Consider the following 22,333-nt stretch of genomic DNA (forward strand, 5'->3'; position numbering starts at 1 on the left):
GGGGGGGGCGCGAACGGCGCCGGGGAGAGCGAGCGGGGTGTCACCGCACGGAACGAGTTCATCGCACCGAACGCGTTTTATTGCACCGAACACACCGATGCTGGGGCGGCGTTGCTCTGAAAAAGAAATCTGCAAGCTTCTAACGCGCAGTACTTCCACGGGGCAAAGCCGTGTAAAACCGGAAGTGGGACAATCGGGTTCTTGGTATCTTGGAGTTGGAAAGGTCGCTGCGATATCGGTGCCGTGGATTTCTGCAGTTCAGGACTTTTTGGCGTTTTCCGGGAAACTCTCTGCAGTGCTCGCTTGGGCACAGGAGTAAAAGGGCTTTTACACCAGCCTTATTCACAACACTTACCACCTGGGGAGTCTTTCTGCTGTGCCTTTTGCAATCGGACATGTCTTTCTGGTATTGGCCTTATTAGCCACCAGCATGCTTGTAACAGATGTGGATAGAGCCTCTCCCAAATCTTCATTTACGAAGCCTAGCCATGATGATTCAGAACACAACAGTGGCAAAAGTAACTGAGATTTTAATTTGCTCTGTTAGAAAGCCCAAGGATTTATTAATCTCATGGTTTCTTCCCAACAAACCCCGGTTACTGCTGCGTGCTTGAATTTCTGGACACGTGAGCAGTTTGCCATCATCACAAAAGATGAAGTCAAGCTCCCCAATTTGGGGAAACTGCAGGTGTCCACACATCCAGCATGTGCTGGATGACAGGCCCTTCCCTGGGAAAATACAGATCAACTGAAATGGTCTGGTGGAGAGACACCAAAATGGGCAGGGGTACATGTGACTGTGAGAAAAGTGGGGGGGAACCGGGCACACAGCCTGGACAAGGGAGGATGAGGTTAATACGTGGAAAAAAGTTGCCCTGTGATATCAGGCAGGCAGTGGAGCAGGTTGCCTAATGAAGGTGTGCAGGCTCCATCCTTGAGAGATTTTAGGACCCAGCTGTAGAAAATGCTGAGCTGCCTCCTCTGATCCCAGAGATGGTCCTGCTTGCAGCAGGGGGTTGGACTGAAGATCTCCCGAGCTGCCGTCTAACCAGAGCGATTCTGTGGGAGCCTCAGGTTCTTCTGCAATGGAAAGTACATGGTTATGTCTTTTTCTGTGTGAGGCACAACCTTAAAACAAAATTTACCTGCAGATTTCAATTCTCAGCTTACAGTATATTAAAAAAAATTCTAACAAGGCTTTCTAAAACAGTTGTTTCACATTTACTTTGGTCTTTAAGAAAGTGTTTACTGAACTAGTCTGATGAGTCTTGTCTTAACTTCAAACACCTCCTTGTAGAGTGCTCTCACAGTCAGAACTGTCCATCCCCTAACAGCTCCTCCTGGCCAAACCAGACAGACTTAAAGATGTCCCATCACTCTCTTAGCAGATTGCCAGTCCTCCCACTACTAAATATGTTAAATTACAGGTCTACCCCACCACCTCCCAGTCCTTGCCTGTCCCTTCTGAAGAGTTCACCACCATCCATTGCACCACTCCAGTTGTGCCAGTCATCCCACCATGTCCCCATGATGCCAACTATGCCACAGTTTTCCTGTTGCACTGTGGCTTCCAGGTCCTTCTGTTTGCTGCCCATGCTGTGGGCATTGGGGCAGATGCACTTCAGGGGGGTTATTGATCCCAATGCCTTTTTGGGGAGAGAAGCTCCAGTTCCTGAGTGACCATTCTCAGGAGCTTCCATGGTTTCTAGCACATCAGTAACACTTTCATCCTTGCTTTTGCATGGATCTCCATTGCCTACCTCTACTGAGATGGCAGACTGAAGGACCTCGCTAGCACACAGTCCCTCAGCACTGGCGTGTCACCCCCAGGATTATCTCCAGTGACCTGATTTTATCCCCTCCTCCCTTCAAATCCAGTTTAACTCTCACCCAACATGCCCTGCTAACTCCTGTGCAAGGATCCTATTCCCCTCAGAGACAGGGATGTTACCAGCACGCTTGGTGTCGGCCAAACCAACCCACGATCAAAAACCCCAACATTCTGCTGCTGGGGCAGCGTGAGGAGCAGCAAAGATGCTCAGTGCTGACTGAAACATCCAGGGGTTATCAGTGCTCCCTCCAGCACAAATCCAAAACACAGTCAGGGAAGAAATGGAACTCTTCCTCCCTGCCCAATGCAGCACATTCTCCACCTCTTATTCTATGCCATGTACATCCTGCCCAGGTCCCACACTATCCAATACCCACCACCACCCTTTGCTATCATACACAGATATCATTCCCTTTGTCTGTGGACCACTCCTGTGAAATGTCCACAAAATGCCCACAAAATGTCCACAAATGTTCACAAAATCATAGAATCACAGAATGGTTTGGGTTGGGAAGGACCTTTAAGTCATCTTGTTCCAACCCCATGCCATGGACAGGGATACCTTCCACTCCAAGCTCCATCCAACACTGAACACTTCCAGGGATGGGGCATATACCTGCTCCAGTGTGGCCTTCTCCATGGCTGCAGTCCTTCCAGGGGTGTACCTGCTCTGCTGTGGGTTTATCCATGGTCACACACTTCAGGGTGCTCCAGCATGACTTCCTGCACAGCCACGGATGCTTCAAGATGTACCTTCTCCAGCACGGTCTTGTCCTCGGGCCACGTTCCCTTCAGAGATACTCCTGCTGCAGCACAGACATATCCATGGCCACAGACACCTTGGGGTTTCTTGCTCCCACGTGGACACATCCACAGGTCACAGTAAGCAGAAGCAGCCACTAATGGGAACAAGACTAATTTACAGTAAAGTGAGCACAGAAGCTTTGTGGTTTTGCTTTCCCTTTCTCCTTGGCCTCCAGGGCTGCCCTGGCCAGGCTCTCTCCTCACACCGGAGCTTTCTCCTAGTCCCAGGGCTCCCCAAGAGGACAGTGTCTCCTTCCTCCTACCAGGGTCCCCCCCAGCTGGATTCCTGCCCCCAACCAGGGGCAGTGCCACTTGCCCACTCACACTCCCCCCACTACAGTAAATCCTCTGTGTGCCATCCCAGGAAGATGCAAGACCCTTCCATGTCCCCAGCACCTCCAACTCTCATCCCCTGACCCCTCATCACCCACAGGTATCTCCCCACATTTGGCTGTTGTCCATCTCCCCACTGGCTGATAGGGCCTCTCGTCTGGGGAGGATCCTGCTCCCGAGGGACGTGGACCCTGCTCCCAAGGGACATGGACCCTGCTCCTGAGGGACAGGAACCCTGCTGGTGTGTGGGGTGACAGGTGAGCACGGCCAAGGCTGTCACAGGAGCAGCCAGAGGTGGCTCAGCCAGATGAGTGATGATGTTTTGGGGGCTCACTTTGGCTTGGAAGTGAGGCTGGGAGCCCAGCTGTGGGCTGCCACCCCAGCATCACCAGTGTTGGCCCCATGGCCCCCCCTTTGTCTCTGATCCTCCAAGTGTTCCGTGCCGTGCTGTGCAGACACAGGGGTTCCCTGGGAGAGATGTTGCTGCTGATCTGAGCCACAGCCTACTGTGTCCTCAGCAGCATGAGAGAGGGATTGGTGCAAGCACCGCACCCCCGGTCAGGAGCACCCTGACCCGCACCCACGAGGCTCAGGACACACTTCTGGCTGGGATCCCAAGGGGGTTGCTCCCGGTGGGTGACACAGCAGGGCAGGTCTCAGCTGGTGCCAGCACTGGGGTCTGGGTTGGTGCTGGGACATGTGCCAAGGAGGGGCTCTGGCCAGGGATGGAGCAGGGGGTGCTTTCCTGCAGCCTGCCCTGCCTCTCTCCACATCCACCTCCCAAGCCCCACCACCCTCCCTGAGTTGGCCCTGCTCCTGCTGCCCAACCTCCCCAGGCACTCGCAGAGTAACCAGTTGCTTCCCTGTCCACAGCACCTCGGCATCTGTGGGCTTCCCTCGGGGGCTCTGCCCTCTGCGGAGCATCTGCTGGCCAGGACCCGGCCACTGACAGCCCCCAACACTGGCGGGACCTCGACCCCATCAAGAAGACATCAGGATGGGTGTAAGGATGCAGCTGAGTGTGGGGTCTGTGAGGGGCTGTCCCAGGGATGGGGGCTGGAATCAACAGGGCTTGGGGGTGCAGCAGGGCTGTATTGGGCAGGTCCCTGCCCAGGTGGCTGCTCTGCTGCTCACCTTCTCCTGGCTCCTTAGAGTAGCTGTGGGACAGGGGTGTCCCCAGGAGTCTCCTGCAGTTCCCTGGACTGAGGGCAGCTCATGGGGGCTGCAGCTGGGGGCTTCTTCAGCCCCCTCTATCCCTCCCACATCCTGTGCTGCAGTGCAATGCCTGCAGTCCAGTCTTGCTCAAGGGGTCCAGGCTGTCCCACAGCCCAGGGGGGTCACAGCCCCCACAAGCACACGAGATAGCAGGGAGGGGGCTGGCACCAGCGACTCCAGCCCCAGTACCCAAGAGCAGGAGCCCTGCCAGGACAGCATGGTTAGGGGGGCTGCCCCATGGTGGGGCTCAGCAATGCCATGCTGGGGGACAGCCCCAGCTTCCCCCAGGTGCAGAGGGGAATGGGATGGGCCTATCTCCCCAGGGTCCCTGCACCCCAGGGCTTCCCCACGTACCCTCCTCCTCTGGGGCAGGGCACAGCCATAGGGCCAGGCATTCCCTGGGCAGAACTGGGACTGACCATGGTTTTCCAGCACTTTGCCAGGCAGGGAGGGGGTCAGAAATGGATCCTGCCCTTTGTGGGCACCAGGGCCACTTCCTCTCCCTCCCTCCTCATCCCACAGGTGCCCTGTGCACTCATGGGCAGCACTATCCCCAGGATGCAGGTGACAACGGGGCAGCCTCGATGTACTTTAATAAACCCTGGGGTCCCATAGCCAGCTACAGGCAAGGCTGGGGTCGGCCCAGGCACCAGAAGCCCCAGGCTCAGCAGGCTGGCACATGTGGGGCCATGTGGTCCCCACAGCAGGTCACGGAGATGGGCCTCCATGGAGGTGTCACACGCGCACGGTGCGGGGCTGTTGGAGCAGGGACCCTCACTGCGGGGCGCTCACCCCTCACGAGTTGCTCCCTGGTGTCAGCCCAGCCCCCCACTCTCGACAGTGACACAGGCTGGTGCTGGCTGGGGCCATCGCACCTCCCTGGTGTCGACACCGAGAGGACTGAGCACCACGCAGGTGAAGTTGGTGAGCAGGTGCTGGGTGTTGAAGGAGCTGAAGTGCAGGTCACGGCGCAGGGCCGCCCCCGAGCCCCGCAGCTCCTCTCTGCAGACCCAGGGGGGACCCATCAGAGCCCACCCTGGGCTGGCAGATCCAGGGTCCCTGCCCCAAATGGGGCCACCCCGCTGCCTCTGTCCCCCCCATGTCCCCCGTCCCCATACTCACTGCACTGTCCCCTCGTGCACAGCCCCGTCTGGGTACAGGCTCTCCACAAAGGAGCCGTTCCCCAGCCAGTAGAGCAGCGTCAGCTCTGGGAGCCCACTTGTCGCCTCACATGACACCGTCACGCTCTCGCCTGCAGCCGGAGGGGACGTGGGGATCAGGGGGGCTGCAAAGGTCCCCAATGCCCCCCCGTTCAGGCTGGCCACAGTCACGGTCCCTCCGCACCCCTCAACAATGGAGAATGTCCCCCCACCTCATCAGCAGCCCAAAATCTTGGCTGTGGGTGGAAGATGCACCCTGTGTGTGTGCCGGGTGCTGGTGCAGGAGCTGACCCCACTGTGCCTCCCCCAACTGGGGGGCTCACTGCAGCTTCCCCATCCCTAGGCCATCCCTGCCATGGCCCCAGGGGTCTCTCACCTGGACGGGGGGCCTCTGCTGGCATCCGCAGGATGGTGATGGTGGGGAGCTGCAGGGCCATGGCACCTGGGGGAGCAGAGTGGAGTGAGGCAGGAGGTCAAGAGCGACCCTCTGAGACCCCACACCTCTGGGGTGGGTGAGAGGGCAGGATGCCATAGAGGCATGGGAGCGCTCCTCACCCCCAGAACCCTGCACAGGCCCCTCGAGGGGCACAGAGCCCAGAGGTGACCTGGCCTCCTCGCCTCGCCCAGAAACCCCCACCTACCTGCACAGAGAGCAGCCAGGGCCCAGAAGGGTAGAAGCAGGAGGAGCCAGGCAGGGAGTCCCAGGGGCCCTGCAGGCAGAGATGGAGCTCAGTGCTGGACATGCCGGGATGCTCCCCACGAGCCTGGGATGGTTCCGTCCCCTCAGCATCCTCCCAGCTGGTCACGGTCCCTCCAGCATCTCCCCCCCAGCAACCCCTGGGCTCGTCCCCTCGCATATCCCCAGTTAACCATGATCCACCCAGCGCCTCCCCAGCATGCCATGAGCCTGGGATGGTCCCGTTCCCCCCGGCATCCCCCTCCCGGGGTCCCTCAGATGGCGGCTGGTGCCCCCCGGGGCTGTCCCCCCGTCCCCTCCGTACGGGCAGGCCGTGGCTCAGCCATGGGGCGCCGGTGCTCGCGGCGGCGGCGCTTTATGGGGCGGCCCCGCTTTATGGGGCGGCCCCGGGGCGGGGCGAGCGGCAGCGCCGTGACTCACCGCGAGCCGCCCCCGGCCACGGCCCCGCGATGCCACGATACCGGGACCCGCACCGGCCCCGCTGCGTGTCCAGAGGGCCCGTGCCCCCATATCCCCCGGTTCCCAGAACGTGCCCGCTGTCCCCAGCACTCTACGCCCCCTATGCTCCATGTCCCCTACGCCTGGGGCGAACGCCCCTCAGGCAAGCCCATGATCAGCACACCGTGTGTCCCACCCGCTCCTGGGCGAGCATCCACGGGCCCCCAGGGATGAAGGAGCGGGGCTCGGTTGGGCCCCCGTGTCCATCACGTGGGGCATTGGCTGAGCCAAGGGGCGTCACAGGACTCTGGGACCTGCTGGTTTGCCCCCTGACACTCTGGGGTCAGGGGCAAGGCAGGGTCTGCACAAGATGAGAGGGAGGTGGGTTAAGCCCCCAGGGGACTGAGCATGCACAGCGGGTGGGGGGAGCCCTGCCCGCTGACCCCCGGGTGTCCCACCTGGGGCAGGACAACAGCTTAGCACAGAGGAACCCCCCAGGACCCAACCCAGGCTTCACGCTGGTGCTTGGCTGTGGGAAGCCTGAGCAAGGGCAGGACCAGGATCCTTTCCCCTGTCCCACAGTAGAGCCCCCTCATCCCTTGAACCAGCCCCTTGGCAGCAGACACAGTTTCAACAACCCACCAGTCCCATTCCCCAGCACCCTCAAGGCCAGGAGCCAGTGCAGGCACAGCCACCTGAGCTGCAGGCCCTGGCACTGCCTGGTAAAAAGTCCCTAATTCCCCAGTGAGTTTCGTTATCCCTGTTCCCAGCAGGGCAGAAAGGTGGCAGGAACAGGAATGTTTATCTTGGGGACCTGCCAAGTGCAATACGTCCCTGTCCTCTTGCTGGGATGAGGTCAGCAGCCACATCCTCCCCACAGCACCCATGGATGTCCAGTGGGCAGTGACGGGCCAGAGGCCACTCTCATGGCAGCACCCAGTGCCTGTGCTCCTCTGCCACCTCCCTGCTCCCACCAACACCAACCAGCTGAGCTCTGGGTGCCACAGGTGCTCGTTTGCCATCCACACGATATCTGTCCCCCTGGGAGAGCCGAAAGGAGGAACCATGGCCTCACCCTGGAGCAGGGAAGACGATCAAGAAAAACCCAGCGCCACGTCTCCATTTCCAGGACTCTTATTTTGGTGTTTGGCACGACACTGCAATGTGGTTTCCCCCGAAAGAAAACCCAAATGACGCAGCAGGGCGCTGGGGTTCCCTGGGGAGGGGGGGCACACAGCCCACGTGGTGCCCACAGCCACACCACTGCTGTGGCCACTTCCCAAATCCCCCGAGCCAGGAGCTGCCTCATAGCCCCTCACCAGACCCCAGTCTCCTCAGACGATATGGCTCAAGTATCTGCATGCCAAAAGACCACCATTGGCCCTCGAGGGACTTTGCCCCCACCCAGTGCCAAAAGATGAGCCTGAGGCCCCTCACACCAGCAGGACTGCGGCACGGCTCCCACCGGCATGGCCAGGAGGATGCCATGGTGCAATGCCGGGGCAAGGAAATGCCAGCACCAGCCCAACCTTCGCTCCATCCCTTTTATTCCAGTGCCAAGAAGAGCAACACCCAGCGAGGAGGCCCCCACGCCCTGGGGCAGGGGCACCCACTCCTGGGCTGCTCTTGATGTACCGTCACCGTCACCCAAAAGGGCGCAGAGAGAGGAACAGCACCGGTCCCACTCCATGCCCTGGCTGACAACCCCGAACAGCCAGGAGACAACGCTGGCCTTCAGGGAGAAACATAGAAAATTTGGGAGCATATAAAAGGGTTCCCCGAGACAGAGCCCACCATCACCGTGCCAGTGAGCAGCTTGGTTCCTCCTGGCACACCCATGGCACCCAGAAGGGGACCCAGCAGCCTGGGGTTGCCAGGCATCCCTCTGTCCCCTCTTTCAGGGCACTGGGCTCCAGCCTCTCCTCTGCAGCCCCCATATCCCATCCTCGCTGCCAGCAAGGCTGCTCCGGGGTGCCAGCGTCGGAGCCGGCAAAGCCTCGGCCCTTCTCCCCATGGCCTCCCCTGGCAGAGCGGCAGGAGGGAGCTGGAGAACAGCCCCCAGCCCAGAGCTCAGCCCAGTGGGGTGCTGCGAAGGACCCGAGAGGGGCAGGGAAAGGGGACGAGTGTCTCTTTTCAGCTGCAATAGAAAGTTTTAAATACGCTCATTAAAATAATTGCTTTTTAAAAAAATCCTCCCTCAGCTCTGGCAGGAGGGGCCCCAGTGCTGCTGTCCTCAGGGGTGGCCGAGGTCCTGAGAGGTGATGGAGCAAAGCCAGCATCCCCGGTGGCAACTGTCCCCGGCCCTGGGCACGCGTCCTCTCGTGGCTCTGCGGCTCCCCACCGCCTGCGCTTACTCCAGCCCCAGGATGTAGTTGATTCCCTGGACCAGTCCAATGATCACCGGTTGCCAGGCCACCAGGTAGCGCAGCCAGTCCAGCAGCTGCCCATACATTACATGAGGCCTCTCCCAGCTGGGCAGGAAGGAGTTAAAGAGCCATGGGGAGATGGGTGAGAGGAGCACGGCCCACCCAGGAGCCACCCAAAGGTGCCCCAAAGCAGGGACAGAGAACACAGGTGCCCAGGGAGGGACGGACACCGGCACCCAGGGAAGGACAGACATGGGTCCCCACAGAGGGAAAGCTGTGGCCAGGCTTGCCTTGGGTTTTGCAGGGTCTCTGCCACTGTCATGGGCTGCAGTGGCTTACCCAAGGTAAGATGAGCCCCTCACCCCTTATGTGCTCTACCCACTGCTCTCCTTCCCACAGTGCTGGCTCCCAGCAGAAGAAAGGATACGGATTACTGAACATCCTCTTGAGATCCACCTTCTCTTTGCAGTATGGACACGTCTGCTTCTTCCCAACAATGCACCAGCCACGGATGCAGAACTCATGAAACCTGGGGAGTGGCAGGTTAAGGGGAACTAGAGGAAGAGGGGCACACATGACTGAGTGTGGAGGGAACCACCAAGCCTAAGAAAATCCCCCCAGGCCAAGGAAACATCCCACTGCATGAGGACGGTGCATTGCACAACCACAGACCTTTCCTAGAAGGTGCAGCAGCTTCCAGGGACAGCAGAAGGGGCTCAAGGGGCAGCAGGATGGGACCAGGGAGGCAGAATGATGGCCTGACCAATGCATGGGCACCGGGGAGACTGAAACCCTTCACTGATGGTGCCCAACACTGGGAAGTTTCAGACAGTCTGGGAGAGCTCTGTGAACTGTGTGCATTTTGGAAGCCTTCTTCAAAGGCTTCTTGGGGATTGAAGACATATTTATGGAATTTCTCCCAGGATCTGACTTACTGCTATGCTCCATCACAAGGACGTGCACAGCTGAGCACTGCCCGGGGAAGTTACAGGGAAACACGAGGTGGCTGCAGCCCACTTGCCACACACAAGGGTGTCACTGAGCAAACAAACTTCCCCCAGAAAATCTCTGCTGCTCAAACCAAGGGGGAATGCCAGTGAGTCAGCAGTCACTCCCTTGTCAGCCCTGGAGCCATAGATCCAGGGGTGCCCAGCCAGCCCTCACCCCAGAGGACCACCAGGAGCATAGACCAGCTCCTCTGACAACCACACAACCCTGTGCTGCCATAGTCCCAGACTCTGCACGAGTCAGCCATAAATCTCACAAACAGTTCCTAACAGTTAAATTTAGGCCATGAGTTTTGCCAGCATGACCTTTGCCTAGGCCCAGTTTGGAAACCACCTTGCAGGCAGTAATGCACGCAGTGCCAGACGACATTCCACGTCCAGGTTGAGTCACCACAGAGAAAAAACCCTGACCTGTCTCAGCTGGGGCTGAGCAACAACCAGGACTTCCAGTTTCAAAACCCACTTCACATCAATCAGCTGATGGGAAGGGCTGAGTGACTCCAGGGTCCTGGAAACCCTGGAGGAGTTCTGGGAAAGGAGGAAGCTGCCAGGCTGTGATCAGAGCAGGCAGTGACCAGCAGTGCTGGACCTGGGGGCTGTTTTCAGAGGGAGGCCAGCAGTGTTTCCCCCGATTTTTCCTTATGGAGACTCAGACAGGACCCACTGCACTGGCTCTCTGATGAGGGGCCAGCATGGCACAGAGCAGGGCACGTCCCAACCTCAGACCATCAGAGCTGCCACCGCCAGGCAGATAGGTCACAGTGGATTTGGCAAAGGCAGGTGGAAAGTGAGGCGCAGCTCCATGGCCGAGCAGAGGGAGCTGGGGAGGGAAAGAAAGAGGAAATAACCACTTGTGATGCACATGGAGGTGGCAACCAAGTGATTTCATGGATGCTGAGTCAGTGAGGACACAGTCATGGATCACATGCAAATTCAGCCAGACAGCCCCAAGTCCCAGGACGGGCATTTCTTCACCCACTGTGGGAGCAGCCGTGGGGCAGGAGCTCCCTGCTGCCCACTCCAGCGTGGGGCCAGCGAGGCGAGGGACTGGCACCTGCAGAGAAGGATACACGTGGTTGCAGGAGAGGCGATAGGTGTTCTCGATGATCCCCTCCTCGTTGACGTCCACAAAGATCTGCTGGCCACAGACGGCGCAGACGCTGTCGGAGAGGTGCTTGGTGGGCATTCCCGAGGCGCTGTAGAACTGAGCGAGGGCAGAGCAGAGGGAGAGCGGTGACAGCGGGAGGGCACGTGTCCCACGCCCGCGGTGGCACGGCTAAGCTCTAAGGAGGGCTGGGGGCAGCACCCCGGGAGTCGCCTCAGCCTTTGGGGCTTAAAAACCCTGTTACAGGTCCGGCTGCGGGAAACAACTACAACAGGACAGGGAGCTGCTCAGTGATGCAGTGGCCCATCACATCCCAGCCCCACGCACCCCCTTCCCATGCTGAGGGACTTGCTGTCAACCCCAGCTCCCTAATCCCTTTCCACGGGACTCTCTCCAGGCTCTTGTCTTCAAATTTGTACCTATAACCAGGATTATGCCACCCCAGGAGGAGAATCTTGGCACTTGCCCTGCTAAATTTCACATGGCTGAAGCTTGCCCAGCTCTCTCGTCTGTCCAGCTCTCACTTCTAAGAGGCCACAGCCTCTCCTGGTTTAGTATCATCAGCAAAAACATGCCTCCCTCAGAGTCCTGGCACATTTTTGCTCTGAGCATCTGACAAAGCCCTGGGGATCTGAGAGAGACCTGAGCTGTGCCAAGGTGTTGCAGTGTGGCCCGTGAGAGGCTGGAGCAGAACCTCAAGAAGCAGCAGCAGAAAGCTCAGAAAGGAAGAGGAGGAGGAAAGACAAAGTCCAAGATCCTAAACAGCTGCTGAAAAGAAGAAATATGACCTACTTCACTGGTGTCTTATGTCACATATTCTAAGTGGATTGGGTTATTTTGATATCACACGAGCGGGCTACAGATTTTGGGCCACCAAGCCCTCTGTCCACAGGGACAGCAAAAGTCTCTGAACAACCTGTGCCAGCGCCACACCACGCTCCTGGGGAAGTACTTCTTGTCCTTCTGGGGCTGAGGGGACCCAGCAGAGGCTTCACTCTTCAGGAAGGCTCTCAGAGCAACTCTTGCTACGTTATAGCCAGGGACCCTTCCTTGAGGGGGAAGTTTGATGCACTTTCCCATTGGAGGGAGGCCAGAGCTGCTGCCGGGACCAACATGTTTCAGGCCCCCCGATATGGGGATGACTCTGGCCTGGGGGACAGCCCCTGGTGAACTCACCCCAATGGTCGAGGCCATGTAATCCGCACACATCTCGGCAAAGTCCCGCTCCAGCACTCCGTAGTAAAGACCATAGAAGAGGAGGGAGATGCCAAAGTCCATTGCATCTTCTGGTTTGATTCTACAACAGAAAAGCCCAACCATCAAGAGTTTTTTTGAGGGCAAAGCCGCTCTTATCATATTCCGAGAACATACGATTCTAGAGAATATTCCAGAGAAGTGGTCAACCTCTCTAAACATGAAGCTGACTTGGACTAGACTCCTCTGCCACCACCTCTGGGCTGGCTGCTTCTTGCAGGTACAGTTTCATCAGTATAGCAAAGAAAATCCCACTGCTGCCCCCGGACTGGACACCACAGAGCTGAGGGAGCTGCTGACAGCTGAGCTGGAAAAAGGGCTTTCCAGCCACCTGGACCAGTTCAGGTACCAGCACCTCACCCATGATCCTCTCAGGAGCAAAGGGACACCCCAGTAGTCTCTTTGGTGCCATTAATCAGTGGCATGTTAGACCCCATTGCCCCAGGAGTGGGAAAGATTCACTCACCTGAATAATAAGTTAAGACCAAAGAGTGTAAACATGACAGCCATGTACCCCACGATCCCAGTTGCATAGCTGATCTTGTATATTAGTAGAAACCATTTATAAACCAGTCTGTAAAGAATTAAAACAAAGAATTTAACAATTTAATTTTTTCCTGAGTGAAACTGTGCCAATCACCCGAAGAGTTTTATTTCTCAAACCCACAGTGTTTTTGCAGACACATCACCTACCCCCTACACATGGGCAAGAGGTTTACATTCCTAATTCAACCTGCCATGGGCTGCTCACAGTCTTGACTTCCAAACTAGAAACCTCAGGATCTCGGAAGGCCATAAGGAAGCATGCTGCACACTGGGAATGCCCTGGGTGAGGCTACCAGCCCACGTGGAATCCACCTTTCCACCACCCACCCAGGTACCAGGTGCATCAGGCTGGCTGCCAGCAGCCACTAAAATCCTTCACACCAGGCTCCCAGGATGCAAAGCATAACACAGTCATCTGTGGCAGGGAAACTGGAAAAATCTCCTTGTAATGGTTACTCTGGGGCTGAGAAGTTTCCTCAGGAACACACGGACGAACCTGGGTGTTGTCTGTACCAGAGGCTTTCGAGTTGCCCTGAAGGTGACAAAAGCTGTGACTGCTGAGAAGAGCACCCAGATCACCAGGAACCGCCACCAGTACAGCTTGATCGTGAAATACAGAGGCACTACCCACATCTGGAAGAGGGTCACCATCTGCAGGAACAGAGGAAAGGCACTCGGAGCTGGTTCTCTGCTCCTCAGACATCAGAAACATCCTGACAGTCATGGCAGCCATTCTCTCGCCTGCATCAAAGGGCCCTGAAAAGCACCAGGAAACTGGAGGTTTGGTCTGTGGCACCCAGAAAACAGCTCAGAGCTCGGCTGAGAGCATGAGTCTGATGGGGTGCAACTGAGGGAGCTGGGGATAGAAGGAGGCTCAGAGGGGACCTTCTTGCTCTCTGCAACTCCCTGACAGGAGGGGGGAGCCAGGTGAGGTCAGGCTCTGCTCTCAGGGTACAAGGGACAGGACAAGAGGAAATGACCTCAAGTTGTGTCAGGGAAGGTTTAGGTTGGATATTGGGGAAATTCCTTCCCTGAAAGGGTGATCAAACCCTGGCACAGGCTGCCCAGGGCAGCGGTGGAGTCACCATCTCTGGAGGGATTTAAAAGACATGTGGATGTGGCACCTGGGAACAAGGGTTAGTAGTGGGCTTGGCAGTGCTCGTTGGACTCCATGATCTTGGAGGGCTTTTTCAACCCAAACGGTTCTGTGATTTTGTGAGGGAGTCAGAGGCAGCAGTCAGGTGATTTCTGGTAGCAAAGGATAGAGCTGGAGGGAGAATGCAGAGGAACCATCTCCAGAGTAAGGTACAGGAGATGGTCCACCCAACCAGTTGTTGTAAGGCAGCTTCATAAACCTTTGCCTTCCCAAGGTCCTGACGCTGCAGCACAGACAGGTATTACACAAGGTGAGAAGGTTTTGGCTTGTCTCTGCACTCCAGCCTATTCCCAAATGGATCTACAGCTGTGCAGCTGAGCTCTCGTGGTGCTGCTGGAGGGAAACGGGCAAACAGGTTCGGTTCAAAGTTCACAGAGGATTACAGGTGCTCCCAGGAAACATTAATGACGATAATATTATCATTACTGTTATGACAAGGAAGTCAGAGTGAAGTTGGTTCAGTTAAATAACAGACCCAGCCACCCAGCTGGTGGCATTGGCAAGTGGCAGGTCTGCTCAGTAGAGTGCTGCAGGAACCATCAAACCCAGGGTCCTGGCAGCAAGGAGCTCCCATTGCTTCCAAGGAAGCACCCACAAAATGCAGCTTCCCTCTGGACAACACCTGAGATCTGCTTGTCAATCCCAGGTGTCAAGGCACCATGTCACACGGAGTTATTGGTATCGTTTCCAGCAAAACCTGAGGCCTTCAGGTCCACCCATCCTCACCCCTACTTAAAATCCCCCCATGCTGCTGCGAAGTCAAGGGAATCCCAACACCAGACAATAGGAAAACCAGGAACACACTTCTCATTGGCAAAAGGAGGGTGTCAGTCAGCGCTCACATCCAGCCTCGGGCGGAACAGCTGCGGGGGGTCACTTACGTTGTAGGAGCGAGGGTGCCGCTGCTTCCACTGGACCAAGAGGAGCTGTGCCACCACCAGCGTGGCGATGAGGATGAGGACCATCTCGGCATGCATGGCCTCGTGCCCGCGGTGCTTGGCGTGCATCCGTGCGTGCTCCACCCTGCAACAACCAGGAAAAGGCAGCTGAGACTGCACAGTGGGGGACAGACACCTTGGGAGAGCTGGGAAGACCAGGCAGAAAAACAGCCCAAAGAGGAATCGTGGAGTCAGGGGCTGTGAACAATCCACGGGAGAAAGGACGAAAGGTCGCTCTGGGACCAGCTCATTTCTACGCTGAGAAAGTCAAGACAACACCCAGCCCATCCAGGTGTGAATGAGGTGGAAACTCCCACTGACCTACCTGAACTAAGGAACATGGAGTGTACGGTCCACATAACTCACAATCCCAGAATGGGCAAGGTTAGAAGGGACCACTGGTGGGGTCATCTGTTCCAACCTCCCTGATGAAGCACGGTCCACCTAGAGCACACTGCAGTGTTTGACCCCATGAGTGTGTGTCAATTCTCATTACCAAACTCTCAGCCCAGGTTCAGAGCCACTAACACCATTTTCCCTCTTGCCCAGCAAGGGAAAGGCTGCAAGAGTCAAGGGTGGGGGACAGTTGGCACCTAACAAAACCCCCAAGAACCAGCAAATCGCTTCTCTCCACCATGAGCATGCTGGAACAAGTGATTTCCAGACTGATGCTCGCCAGATACCTGGGGTTCCTTTGCAGCTTGTGCTGTTTGACCAGAAAGCAAGGTGGAATTAAGAGCTGTGACATCCTTATGTCTTGGTCTCCAGGTGATAATATGGTTCACATTAGAAGAAAAAAAATCCAAATGCAATAAATATGCCAAATTCTCTGATTTTAAGTCATCCTCTAAAAACTAACACAGAATCAGGGAATGGGTCAGGTTGGAAGGGACTACAGTGGGTCATCTGGTCCAACATCCCTCCTCAAGCAGGGTCATCCCAGAGCACATGGCACAGGATTGTGTCCAGACAGTTCTGGAATATCTCCAGTGAGGGAGACTCCACCCCCTCTCTGGGCAATCCATCCCAGTGCATGATCACCTGCACAGGGAAGTTCTTCCTGTTCAGATGGAACTTCCTGGGCATCAGTTCCTGCCCGTTCCTCTTGTCCCATTGCTGGGACCCCCGAGCAGAGCCTGGTCCATCCTCTGCCCCCTCCCTGCAGACACTGACACACCCTGGGGAGGGCCCCTCTCACTGTCTCCTCTGGAGGCTGAACAGCCCCAGCTCCCTCAGCCTTTCCTGCTCCCAGAGATGCTCCATCCCTTCGGCATCTCTGCAGTCTCTGCTGGACCTGCCCCAGGAGCTCCATGTCCCTCCTGTCCTGAGGAGCCCAGAGCTGGACACAGCACTGCAGATGTGCCTCATCAGGGCTGAGCAGAGGGGTAGGATCACCTCCCTCAACCTGCTGGCAATGCTCTTCCCAATGCCCCCCTGGACACCACTGCCCTTCTTGGCCCCCATGGCACACTGCTGGCTTAGAGGGAGCTTGTTGTCCACCAGGACCCCCACGTCCTTCTCCACAGAGCATCCTTCCACCTTCCAGCAGGTCGACCCCCAGCCTGTGCTGGTGCAATACCGAGAGACCAGTCTCACTGTGATTTTCAATAAACATCTGGCTGAAATTGGTGTAGCTTAAGGAAAAGGAGGATTTTTGAGGCCTCTTACTACAAGGCAGACACTGAGGTGCTGGAGGGTGTCCAGAGAAGGGCAACAGAGCTGGGGAAGGGTCTGGAGCACAAGATTGATGAGGAGAAGCTGAGGGAGCTGGGGGGGCTCAGCCTGGAGAAAAGGAGGCTCAGGGGGAACCTTCTGGCTCTCTGCAACCCCCTGACTGGAGGGTTGATTGAGGTGGGGGGTGGTTTCTTTTTCCAGGTAACAAGTGACAGAACAAGAGAAAACAGCCTCAGATAGTGCCACAGGATGTTTAGGTTCGACATTTGGGAAAATTTCTTCACAGAAAGGATTGTCCAGCCCTGGCACAGCTGCCCAAGGCAGTAAGGGAGTCCCCATCCCTGGAGGGGACGTGGTGCCTGGGGACACGGGCAAGTGGTGGCCTTGGCAGTGCTGGGGGAATGCTTGGACTTGATGGTCTCAGAAGGCTTTTCCAACCTAAACTATTCTGTGATTCTAATATTTAGCAAGTAGTTTAAAAGAAAAAAACATGCCTTTTAAGACAGTTCATACTTCCCCTCAGCAAAAACTGCTGACCCTGTCCTCTCCCACTGTGAACACGGGCTGTGCTGCCAGTCGCTCCAGCCCGGAGCAGGAGCTCGCTCGAGCTGCACGCACTGATTCACCTCCCAGCACACTCACCTCCATCTCTCCTCTGGGGACAAGTGCGAGAGGTCAACCTAGGGAGACAAGAAAAACACCCATGAAATCAGCCACTGGAGTCTGGGAGCAGCAGCAGCACCACAGAACGGGTAACTCGTTCCCTTCCCCTTCCTGAGCAGCACGGTGCTGGCTTGTGCCCACACGAGCAGGACTCTGTGTGCCTGTTCACCACAAGAAACACAGCACCCAGGTCCTTTATCTCCTGGTGAGACCCTGAGCCGTGCTGACAGCCATCCCATGAGACCTCCAGGATTGCTCTCTGAGAACTTGAAGAAGGAATCTCTGGATTCAGATACTTTAAATAACAAACCTGGATGTGCCCATGGTGACAGCACAGCCCAGAGCTGTCCTTCACCCTCCCAGGCTGCACAGGGAAAGCAGTGAGCCCCCCTGCTCCTCTGCCACCTCCACTTCCTTATTTTACTGGAGCTGAGGCTCTGCCCACTATCCCACACCACCACTGCCAGAGAATTGGTTTAAATCCCATGTTCACAACCCTGCCTGGCATCTTGGGGCACGGAATGGTCATCCCAGTGTAGCCAATGCAAATGCAGTCCAAAACCCCACCAGGCTGCAGGACAGGGGACAGTATCTGCACACCAGCAACGAAATAGTGCTAAAAAAAATTTCAAAATCACAGAAAAGGAAAGATTTAGGTCTTGCTTTGCTGAGATGACTGGAAGTTCTTCCCAAACGTTACAGGCAAGAGCAACCCAAGAGTGACAGGAGCTGCTGTTATTAGTGATGATTGACAATGGGCTCATGTAATCCATCTTCTCCAGTGAGATTTTGTGTGAATACTCTCCCTTTGGGACAGGGGAAGAGTGGGGGGAGCTTTGACACTGCATTTCAGCTTTCGCTTGGAGCTTTATATAGAATCATAGAATCACAGAATGGTTTGGGTCAGAAAGACCTTAAAGCTCTCGTTCCTATCACCCTGCCATGGGCAGAGACACCTTCCACTAGAACAGGTTGCTCCAAGCCCCATCCAACCTGGTCTTGAGCACTTCCAGGGACAGGGAGTCCACAGCTTCTCCAGGTAAAATCTTTACCTTCATAAAATCTTCACCTAATTGCTGAGGACCCTCCAGCCCCAGTCCTGTCCCCACACGGTCTCACAGACCGGGCAGCACACGGACCCACAGCACTAGGGAGGGAATCCCGCTGCTCTGGGTCCCGTTGCCTTTTCTTGGTGAGACATAAACTCAGATTAAACCAAGAGCAGCTCGTCTGGGGCTGGGAATGTACACACGGGGTTTAGAAATCCTCAGGGGGCCGGAAACACTCCAGCATTGCCCAGGCATTGGGGGTGGAAACTGGAAACAAGCCATAGCAAGGACTTTGATATCACTCTGTCCTGCACACACAGCAGAGATGTGTACACAGGAACAGGCTCCACCTCACCCCACTGGGTACAGGGCCGTGGGCTTGGCTCCAACCTTTACCCCAGGGCTCTCCCTGGCATGGCACAGCCCTCAGCCTCACCTGCCCGGGGCACCACTGCCAGCACAGAGGTGTGTCACAGCCAGCAGCTCCATCACAGCCGGGCTTGGCTGAGGGCACACGCAGCTGCCCTGCTTCCCCTGCGGTGCCTAATTACACCCCAGGGTGAGGAGGCAGGAAAGACACACAGCAGCAATCCGACTGCCTGATGTGGAACATCTGCTGAGCTTCACCCCAGAGCAACACTTGCGAGACATTCAGCTCCTGAGGCCCTTGAGGAGTACTTCAGGACCTAGATGCAAAATCTAGAGCCACGAAAATCCGTGTTGGAGCTCGCTGGCTTGTGTCAGACCCTGTGGGGAGGTGGTGACAACCTGACACCGACACCGAGAAGGGTGTTTGTATCGACCAAAGTCCCCGAGTGCCTCTGCTCCTAAAACAGCCAGTCCAGATCCATCAGTTCAGTTGCTGTGACACAATTTGGAGCGAGAACAACTGTTCTGATACAAACAGGAAAAAAAGAGATTTAAAAACTAGTCACTGCACGCAGGAGAAGCTGAGAAACCCCAAGCGCTTGTTGGCTCCAGTGTAGGTCGATCCCCCTGCGAGCTCCGGGAGTCACGCAGGTGCTTCCACTGCCTCCCCCCAGGAGATCCCTGCTCCCCCCAGGCTCTGGCCACATCCTTGCTGAATAAGGATGTTTGACAAGCACCTTCCAACCACACCAATTTTTTTATCCCTATGCAGTGGCTCTGCTCACTCCTCCGTACCACACCATCAGCCACGCCATCCAGAGTCAGTCCTGCCTTGGGAAACACTTCCCAGCCTCTTTGCTTCAGCATCTTCCCCAAATCTCCAAATGCTTCCAGCAGCCCCAAACCCTGTGGAAATCCTGCTGATATTCCACAGAGGTTCCTCCAAGCTGTGCTTCCAAGCCAACCACGGATCCACAGCACCAGACACAATTTCGCCTCAGTCACAAGGACTGAGCTTCACCAGATTTCCCAGAGCTCAAAGCTCCTGAAATAACTTTATTAAGGGGGGCCAGGACATGACATAAGGGATGTTGGGAGGCATCTGATGGCTGTCAGACAGGACTTGGCACAGCAGCCCCCCCAAGCCAGATCTTCCAGCTAACCCCTCCTTGATCTGCACACTCTCTTAGCACAGAAGTTTTGGGTTGGGGCTAAAAACGAACAGTGATGGTGAAGGAAGCACCTGGACTCACCAGCAAGCATTCGTTCTATTTTTAGTTTGGGGTTGTCTTATTTTAATACCCAGTTTTTGGGTCTCTTGGGGGGGTTTTGGGTCTCTTCCTCTCTCTGATGACAACATTGAAGAACCTCTGCTTGTAAATCTCTACCAGGGGAGTTAGACAAGAACAACGAGGGTAAAGCAGCTAAAGATCAGTTCTATCAAGTGTTGAGCACCAGCCCACTGCTGCTGCAGCCTCCTCCAGCTGCCACATCAACACAGGACCCAGTGTGCAACCAACTACAGCTCTTTGAAAAGCTTTCTTAAAAAAAATTAGGAATTAAGAATGATTCTTCCGCTCTCTGTCTCTTCTGCAACTCACGATCCACTTAAAATCCCCAACCTCCTCTGGGTGACGACTGGGAGAAACTGGATACCTTGGACTAAAGTCTAATCATCTCCTTGGACGTGCTACGATGGCCTTTGGCAGAACCTCGTGCCACTCCCCATTTCTTTAAGGGCCTGATGTCCCAAAGCCTCCACAAACCTGTGATCCCCACCATTGGGACAGCCAGTGCAATTACCCCCTCAAGGAAAACACAAAGGCTGTTGATAGGGTCAGCACCAAAACCAGAACCACCCGTTCCTCAGAGCCCAGGGGGCTGGGGGGATCTCCAGGCACACACACGCTGCTGTGAGCCGGCTCTAATCTCCTTATGCTCTAAATCTGTGAAGGAGGCAAGGAGAATGCCTTGAGGATGGAGAATAAGCAGCTGCTGATTTCAGTTCAAAGCTCCAGAGCAGCCACCAGCCCTGATCTCACCTTTCCCACAGCCCCAACCTCAGTCTTTGTCTCACAGCACCCGCTAGGAACAACCTGACATGATGGGAAGATAAATCTCAAAGTGCTGCAAGTTCAACCAAGGCAGGTTGGGAAGAGGCACATTCTTTAGTGAAAGTCTGGAGAGATTTTGGAATCTCAATTCTGCTTTCTTCCTGCTCATAAAACAGCACAGGAACAAGGATCAGGGAGGAGGAAGGTCCCAACTAATCAAACACTTGGATAATTGGAAACTAAACATTTGTTGAAGGCCCAAGCTCCCCGCAGGCAGAGCCAGAGCCACAGGAATTAACATTCCAAGGGAATGTTAAACTGCTTTCAGGTCCCCACCATTAGTGATTCATCAGCAACCTGCTCTGCCCAAAGAGCTGCCAGGACCTCTGGACAACACAAGCAGACAGGTTTTGTCCTGACAGACACGGATTGTGTGGAATCACAGGGATAAGCACATGTCCTATATGCACTCCCTCACCCGCTGCCCCCTCCTGACGCCCTCACTGCCAGCCCCAAAAGTAGCTTCCTGACAGAATGAAAAATGGGAATTTCACTTCTGAGCATCAGAGACCTTGGATCTTTCACATTTTTACATACAAAGTCACTAGAAAATATCTTAGAAATATAACCAGTAGCAACTCGACAGTGATTGCTTTGTGGTCCAAATCTCCATCACCTCACTGCACCTGCTCTCTGACAGCAAAACAGGATGTGGGGAGGAGACACAAGCTCCCACAGTTCAGCCATACACCAGGGAATCTCCACAGCTTGACTCTGCCAGGAATCTTCTCCAACATAACCATCAGCATCTGAGAATTTTTAAGCGAAACCACCTATTCTTGAGGAAAAGTACCAAAAAGTACCTGACTGCACCAGCAGTCACCCACACTAACACAGTGCAGGCAGGATGGAACCACGTTCTCCACACAGAACAGACCCAGATTCTCCTGGTTCTCTACGAGTTGAAAGAAAACTCCTGAGCATAAAGCACAGGGGACGGCGAAGAGCCCCTGCAAAGCCCGGGGCATCAGTGCCGGTGCCCGTGGCACACACACCACCCTGCTCCCAGTTCCAGCTTTCCAAATAGAGTTCTTGTTTCCAGCTTTGTAATTTTTCATCCCCAGGAACGCTTGAAAGTCAGCATGGGAACAACAGCCGAGCCTCTATCCTCGCCCTCCTGCCCCCGGGAGCTCCCCTGTCCCGCTGCCCCAGGGGCCTCCCGAAGCCCCCAGCGCCCCTCTGCCCCCGGGACGCTCAGTGTTCCCCCACGCCAGGGATCCCCAGAGCCCCCCCCAACACTAACACTCCCCACACCCACCAGCCCCAAAGCCCTACAAGCTCAGAGTGCCCCAGACTCCCTCTCTCCCACTCCAGGGACCCTCAGAACCCCTTAGCGTACACCCCGACTCCGCTCCCCCAGGCCCCGCTCCCGAGCGGCTCCCCTCCGGCCTCCCCCGCGGGGGAGCTGCCGGCCCCGCAGTCGCCTCCCCTCCGCGGCTGCCCCCGGCCCGGCCCGGCGCAGCCCCCACACCTCCTCCACATCGCGCTCGACGGGGCCGCCAACCTCCACCTCCAGCACCGCCGCCATCTTGCCCCGCCCCCCCAGCGGCCAGCTCCTTCCGCCGCCGTCCGCCAATCACCGGGCGAGCCGCCGCCCTTGGGCCAATCTCTGCG

General features: G+C 56.2%; 2 protein-coding genes across 4 annotated transcripts; both read right to left on the bottom strand.

Moving 5' to 3' along the window:
• Positions 1 to 596: 596 nt before the first annotated feature.
• IL18BP (interleukin 18 binding protein) lies at positions 597 to 6,655 on the bottom strand. 2 transcript variants are annotated; one of them, XM_051779454.1, is made up of 6 exons: positions 6,345 to 6,655; positions 5,985 to 6,053; positions 5,720 to 5,785; positions 5,306 to 5,435; positions 2,448 to 5,185; positions 597 to 1,080 (listed from the first exon to the last, which is right to left on the bottom strand). In XM_051779454.1, exons 1-5 carry the CDS (start codon positions 6,364 to 6,366, stop codon positions 4,999 to 5,001), a joined length of 474 nt encoding a protein of 157 aa, XP_051635414.1. In that variant the 5' UTR covers positions 6,367 to 6,655; the 3' UTR covers positions 597 to 1,080; positions 2,448 to 4,998. The 2 variants fall into 2 exon arrangements, with proteins under 2 accessions (XP_051635414.1, XP_051635415.1); XM_051779455.1 differs by lacking the exon at positions 5,306 to 5,435 and having other exon boundaries at positions 2,448 to 2,745.
• Positions 6,656 to 6,707: 52 nt separating this feature from the next.
• On the bottom strand, positions 6,708 to 22,308 carry RNF121 (ring finger protein 121). Of its 2 annotated transcripts, XR_007903126.1 has the most exons (10): positions 22,191 to 22,308; positions 17,167 to 17,204; positions 14,794 to 14,935; positions 13,253 to 13,407; positions 12,677 to 12,784; positions 12,133 to 12,253; positions 10,922 to 11,055; positions 9,272 to 9,373; positions 7,554 to 8,949; positions 6,729 to 6,839 (listed from the first exon to the last, which is right to left on the bottom strand). XR_007903126.1 is itself a non-coding variant. In XM_051779444.1 (9 exons), exons 1-9 carry the CDS (start codon positions 22,245 to 22,247, stop codon positions 8,829 to 8,831), a joined length of 978 nt encoding a protein of 325 aa, XP_051635404.1. In that variant the 5' UTR covers positions 22,248 to 22,308; the 3' UTR covers positions 6,708 to 8,828. The 2 variants fall into 2 exon arrangements, 1 of the variants encoding a protein (XP_051635404.1); XM_051779444.1 differs by having other exon boundaries at positions 6,708 to 8,949.
• Between the last annotated feature and the right edge of the window lie 25 nt (positions 22,309 to 22,333).

The sequence above is a fragment of the Manacus candei genome, unplaced genomic scaffold (genome assembly GCF_025592945.1).
Source record: "Manacus candei isolate 608988 ecotype Guabito, Panama unplaced genomic scaffold, ASM2559294v1 h1tg000014l, whole genome shotgun sequence".
Lineage (NCBI taxonomy): Eukaryota > Metazoa > Chordata > Aves > Passeriformes > Pipridae > Manacus > Manacus candei.